This window comes from Rhinopithecus bieti, unplaced genomic scaffold, assembly GCF_001698545.2.
Source record: "Rhinopithecus bieti isolate Rb0 unplaced genomic scaffold, ASM169854v2 scaffold_27781, whole genome shotgun sequence".
Taxonomy (NCBI): domain Eukaryota; kingdom Metazoa; phylum Chordata; class Mammalia; order Primates; family Cercopithecidae; genus Rhinopithecus; species Rhinopithecus bieti.
The window spans coordinates 602400-609328 of NW_016812388.1; the positions used below are offsets into that span (position 1 = coordinate 602400).

Consider the following 6929-nt stretch of genomic DNA (forward strand, 5'->3'; position numbering starts at 1 on the left):
CTTTTTTTTTTTTTGAGACAGTCTTGCTCTGTCGCCAGGCTGGAGTGCAGTGGCATGATCTCGGCTCACGGCAACATCTGCCTCCCAGGTTCAAACAATCCTTCTGCCTCAGCCTCCCCAGTAGCTGGGACTACAGGTGCACGCCACCATGCCCAGCTGATTTTTTTTTTGTATTTTTAGTAGAGATGGGGTTTCATCACGTTGGCCAGGATGGTCTCAGTCTCTTGCCCTCATGATCTGCCTGCATTGGCCTCCCAAAGTGCTGGGCTTACAGGCGTGAGCCATGGCGCCCGGCTCTAAAATAGTTTTTATAGAGATGGGGTCTCACTATGTTGCCCAGGCTTGTCTAGAACTCCTGGGCTCAAGCAATCTGCCTGCCTTGGCGAGGACTGCAGGAGCGAACTACCATGCCCAAATTGTAGTCCTTCTTTATTTGTAGACCTCTGTCTTTTCCTCCAGACAATACAATTCAACATTTAATACAAAGAAAAAACAAAAATTTACCAACAGTAGACGAAACATAGTATATATAAGAAGAACCAGTCTGAACATCAAATCTTCTACAGTATGCAATCAACAGGCCTTAAAAAAAAAAAAAAAAAGTTATTTTCTTAAAACAATAACAGCAATGCAAATTCAACCGTTAACAATAGTAACAGTATATGTTGTATTGAATCTTCATTGTTGCATTATGAGAACATTCAAGTAGCTCAAATTCTGGATAAAGTTTTATATGCTGATTTTTAAAATACTTAATACCATATTTTAAACATTTCCGGAAGCTACTAAATAGTTTTAACTATCATTTTTATTAGCTGCTCAATATTCCATGTCACGAAGAAAACTTTTTTCTTTTTGAAACAGAGTCTCACTCTGTTGCCCAGGCTGGACAGCAGTGGCGTGATCTCAGCTAACTGCAACCTTCGCCTCCCGGGTTCAAGGGATTCCCCTGCCTCAGCCTCCCGAGTAGCTGGGACTATAGGCACCCACCACCACACTTGGCTAATTTTTTGTATTTTAGTAGAGACGGGGTTTCATCCTGTTGGCCAGGGTAGTCTTGATCTCCTGACCTCGTGATCCACAGGCCTTGGCCTCCCAAAGGGCTGGAATTACAGGCATGAGCCACCAAGCCCAGCCATGAAGAAAACTTCTTAAATTTATCATTAAAAATGTATTGAATAGACAAATGAGTTTACATCAAACTAAAAAGCTTCTGCACAGCCAAAGAAACAGTCAGCAAAGTGAAGAAAACACCTATGAAATGGGAGAAAACATTTGCAAACTATATATCTGATAAGGGGTTAATATCTAAAATATATTAATATAACGAACTCAAACAACTCAATAATAAGTAAACAACCCAATTAGAAAATGGGCAAAGGATTTGAATAGCTAATTCTCAATAGAAGACACATAAATAGACAACAGGTATATTAAAAAATTGCTTAAAATCACTAATCATCAGAAAAATGCAAATTAAAACCACAATGAGATATCACCTTACATATGTTAGAATGGCTATTACCAAAAAGATGAAAAGTAAGCCTCAGAGAGGATGGAGCAAAAAGGGAACCCCTGTTCGTTGTTGATGGGAACATAAATTAGTGTGGCCATTATGGAAACCAGTATGGTGGTTCTTTAGAAAATTAAAACTAGAACTACCTTATGGTCTAATAATCCCACTACTGGGTATACATCCAAAGGAACTGAAATCAGTATGTCAAAGAGATATTTGCATTCCCATATTCACTGCAGCATTATTCACAATAGCCAAGAAATGGAAGCAACCTAAGTGTCCATAACAGATAAATAAAGCAAATGTGGTACATACACAGACTGGAATACTATTCAGTTGTGTTTTTCCTTTTTTTTGAGACAGAGTCTCACTCTGTCACCCAGGCCGGAGTGCAGTGGTGCGATCTCAGCTCACTGTAACCTCCGCCTCCTGGGTTCAGGTGATTCTCCTGTCTCAGCCTCTCAAGTAGCTGGGATTATGGGCGTGTGCCAACACATAAGGCTAATTTTTGTATTTTTAGTAGAGATGGGGTTTCACCATGTTGGCCAGGCTGGTCTTGAACTCCTGACCTCAAGTGATCCACCTGCCTCAGCCTCCCAAAGGGCTGGGATTACAGGCATGAGCCACCACGCTCGGCTCATGCTCTCATTTGTAAACATGCAATTATGCAGCAACAACTCATTTAGTATCTATTTCTTGTAAGAAATTTGTTGAACCTTTTCTTCTTCCCAAAGAAGAAATCTCAGCTTGTATTTATTTATAATGTTATAAAAACAGAAAGAATGACATTTAACTACTTTAAAATCATAAAATAATTTTACTATCTTCATTAGTTATTTGAATTAATTAGTTTTGGTCTCTACAAAATTAATAAAATAAGTCCCTTGTTGTTTTTGCTGTTTAATCACATTTCCACGTTTTTTTTAAAATAGTACCTTTTCCTCCCTAAATTCAAATTTAGCTTTTAGGATTAAGTCATGTATTGTCAGTACCTCTGCTCTTTAGAGAAATGTTTTTGTTTTAGATCTTTGACATTTACTTCAATAATGTAGTATTTATATACTATTTTTACCAGTTCTATGCCAAGTTCTATATAGAAGATCTTGTATAGCCCTTGGTAGGGAAATGGTACAATCAGGTATAAGTTTAATGATATTCAAAGAAGTGTAAGGTTACTCAATAGAATGTTTTCCTTATTTTATCAATTACGTGACTCGAGATTCACTGAGCTAAGAGAGCTGCTATACTGGACTTTGCCATGTCAACTTGCAAGGCAACACTGCTAGTTTTTCTCTCTGTACCTGGTTTTGCTATATAAATAGAAGGGCTTTTTCAGAAGCACTAGTACTCCTCACCCATGCACCACAGGCAGTTTAGGACATAGGGAGATTGTAAGAAAAATGAAGAAGGAAAAACTCAGTTGATAGAAGAGTATTATTAATTATTTCTAAACTAAATTATTACTGGGCTTGGATTAAGTTTATTCTACAGACAGTGCAGTGAGGAAAATAAGGCAGAACTACACTGTCAGAGCAGACATGCTAAGAGACGGTGATCAATTCCACTATAAACTGTGTCTTTTTGTATTGTGCAGTCCTACAAGTTGGTGTTCTGTTTCTCCTCTTGATCACAGCCTTGCCTAATATTCTTAAACCACTTTTTCTAAAACATAATCATTATCTTAAAATATAAGTAATATAAACTATTTGTTTGGCATTATTATATTCAACTTCTAAAAAGGGTCACAAATACACTTTCTTGAAGAAGGTTAAACTGATCCTACTTGCTTCCTCTAACAAACTTTTTGAGCCATGGGAGTTATTACAGTACTTTAGTTGTTACCATTTGGGCTTTACCTTCTACCCCTCAATAAGCTTTTTTGTTATGACAATCTCAGCTCTAGTGACAGACAGAAATAGTTAATACAGAGCAGGTAACTTTTAACAGATTCTATACACATGACGATTTAAAATCATCAGTGTTTCTTTTTTTACTAAAATTGTTACAATTGCTTACCTGGTACAATAATGTCTCCAAAACCCAATATTGAAACAGGCATGAGGCACACACTCATTACTGAGAAATAAATCAGTTTTGGTACTCTGATGACTACTGGCAACTGTTCAAAAACAAAACAAAATAAAACAAAACAAAACAAAAAAGAGGCCACCAATGAACTTCTTGGCAATCTTTACCCATATCTTTTATTTATTTATTTATTTTTTGGAGACAGAGTCTTGCTCTGTTGCCCAGGTGGAGTGCAGTGGTGCGATCTCAGTTCACTGCAACTGCAACTGCAAACTCCGCCTCCCGGGTTCAAGTGATTTTCCTGCCTCAGCCTCCCAAGTAGCTGGGATTACAGGCATGAGCCACCATGCCCGGCTACTTTTTCTGTTTTTAGTAGAGACAGGGTTTCACCATGTTGGCCAGGCTGGTCTCAAACTCCTGACCTCAGGTGATCCACCTGCCTCAGTCTCCCAAAGTGCTGGGATTACAGGCATAAGCCACTGTGCCTGGCCACCCATATCTTCTAGAAAGGGAATGATTAACATTAGAATAGTTCTTTTGATAGTTTAAAGGAACATGAAATACTCTGTTTCTATCTATTTCCGAAAGAAATAGATTCGTTTTGAAAAAATGAAGCTCAACACACGTAGGATTAACAGTATTAATCAACTATCCCCACATTGAACCTTTTTTTTTCTCTTTACCAAGGATAGAACTCAGGCCTTGAAACACAGAAAATAGAACAAGCCTTATTTTTTTTTTGGCTGTCTGGATTTTTTCCCCCAAAGAAGAGTCTTGCCTCAGAGGGTATGATTTAAAGTCCAATGAACATATCTGAAATACAATCCTTACTTTCTCATGGGGAGCTGAGGGTTGACCAGTGGCTTCCACCAAGTTTCCATCATTCTAGGATGAAACCCAAGTCAATAGGTATTTAATAATTTAGAATAACTAAGAAAAGAGCTATATTTTCTGAGAAATAAGTTTTACAATACCTTAACATGCACTACGTGACCAATGAATTACACAGGAAAGCAAATTATTAACTGGATACACATACATACACTGGACAGCCATTTCTATTTCATTGCCATCCCTACCTTTTCATTATTTCCAAAAGGTCCAGCTGCAAGTTCAACCATGATACTCTCACCATTCTAAAATTGAGAAGGAAGAGAAAAAAAGTTGTCTGATCATTTAAAGAAAACAATCTGCCACTATTCAAGTGTGATTTAAGCCCCATGGCATATGGCCAGTCACACTGAAAACGGGCTACAGACTGCTTTTTTCCTAAAAGTCTTTGTAGATAGCAAAAACTGAAGTCATCTAAAACAAAGTCCACCTAGTACAGTTGCTCCACTTTATCAGAGCTCAACAATTCTCAGACATTGGCAAATGAATCACGTAAAAATAATTCAAGTGAACCCTCAGTTCTGATTTGTAATGACATATTAATATCTGACATTTGTAATGGGTTACAAATTTTAGGTACAGTACTTTTAGTTACATTATGCCATATGCTGTATGTTCTTAGTAGTTTTCAGCAATGTCAATGAAGAAGGTCATACAAAATCTTTTACACTTAGCTTTGTAAAAAATATTGGTAATTTTATTCGAATAAATATACATCTGACCTTCTGGCTACTCACCACAATAACAAAACAATGAAACCAAATTTGAAAAGACCCAACCCTATAGAACCTGAGAAGCTTCTCTAGCCTAACTCTCATCCAATTTCAGCCCTGCCTGCTTTCTATGATCCAATCAAAACATTAACCTTAGCTAAATTTCCCTCCCTTGTGCCTGGATAAAGTCTTTTTATGTGGGCTGTGTGAGGGGTTCATTTAAAAACTTTTTCCTGATAGCCAGGTCTGTTGTGGAGAGGGAAAACATTGTGAGGTAGCAAGTTAAGATTGCATGAACCACTCATTTTGTTTCATATTATGATAAATATATCAGCAAAGCAGGTACAGGCAAGATAAACAAACGCTGAATTTCAGGAAAATTTGATTGACTAACTATAATATTTTCCATGTGGGTGGGGTGCACAGGAGAAACCACTTGAGTGTTTTTGAAAGGACCTCATTGATTCCTGAGCTGAGTAGAAAGGAGGATAAAACCCCTAGCTGCAGAAATCTTTTGCTCATGTTAAGCTTTGGGTTACAGAAGGGTTAAGTCAAAACAGTTTAGGAAAATAAACTAACACCAAGTACAGTTCCTTAAAGCAGACTCCCAGGTTGTGATAACATTTCCAGATAAAGAGTTCATTTTGGTTCACTTTCTAATTGTTATGTAAAACATTTAACTGAAGACCATCATTGATATCCTTCCATACATTTAAAGATACCTGAATAACTACTATTTGTAAGAGCACAGTGGTGGATGGAGAAAAATGAGTAAGACAGGCTCTTATTGCTGTACTTTTATGGCGACCTGCCTTGCCAACTCACTAGAAGGTCACTAATACTTGGGTCAAGAACATGTTTAGAATATGCAATAGTTAATCCTTCAAATTTACAGTGAAAACCAGGAAAATCAGCAATCTGATTTTTGAGTTACCTACTAAAGTAAGGTCTGCTGCCTTAATAAAAACAAACAAATCAGACTGAGAATAAGGTATTAAAGTAAATTTATAGCAGTGAACTCCGAAGAGTGAGCACTGAGCTCTTTCCACTGTATTATGTTGCTAGAAATCACGTTCCTAGTCAGTAGAAACTAAGAGAGAAATAGGAAGATGAAAAATTTCTTTTTTTTTTTGAGACGGAGTCTCACTCTGTCGCCCAGGCTGGAGTGCAATGGCATGATCTCAGCTCACTGCAAGCTCCGCCTCCTGGGTTCACACCATTCACCTGCCTCAGCCTCCCAAGTAGCTGGGACTACAGGTGTCTGCCACCATGCCTGGCTAATTTTTTGTATTTTTGTTTGTTTGTTTGAGATGGAGTCTCCCTCTGTCGCCCAGGCTGGAATGCAGTGGCACGATCTCGGCTCACTGCAAGCTCCGCCTCCCAAGTTCACACCATTCTCCTGCCTCAGCCTCCCAAGTAGCTAGGACTACAGGCGCTCACCACCACACCCAGCTAATTTTTTTTGTATTTTTTTTTAGTAGAGATGGGGTTTCACCGTATGAGCCAGGATGGTCTCGATCTCCTGACCTCTTGATTCGCCCACCTCAGCCTCCCAAAGTGCTGGGATTATGGGCATGAGCCACCGCGCCCGGCCGACAATTTTGTTTTTTGAAATGGAGTCTCACTCTGTTGCCCAGGCTGGAGTGCAGTGGCACAATCTAGGCTCACTGTAACCTCCGCCTCCTGGCTTCAGGTGATCCTCCCACCTCAGTCTCCTGAGTAGCTGGGACTACAGGCATGCACTACCACATCTGGCTTTATATATATATATATATTTTTTT

The 6929-nt window shown here is 38.6% G+C and overlaps 1 protein-coding gene across 1 annotated transcript in view; it reads right to left on the reverse strand.

The window, feature by feature from the left end:
- Positions 1-6929, reverse strand: part of SPPL2A (signal peptide peptidase like 2A) — a 61841-nt gene that overhangs the window by 14537 nt on the left and 40375 nt on the right. Inside the window, exons 9-12 of the mRNA XM_017896172.1 lie at positions 4624-4680; positions 4376-4429; positions 3533-3635; positions 505-582 (exon numbers count right to left, since the gene is read on the reverse strand). Coding sequence (XP_017751661.1) covers positions 505-582; positions 3533-3635; positions 4376-4429; positions 4624-4680 — 292 coding nt within the window. The remainder of the gene's footprint in view (positions 1-504; positions 583-3532; positions 3636-4375; positions 4430-4623; positions 4681-6929) is intronic.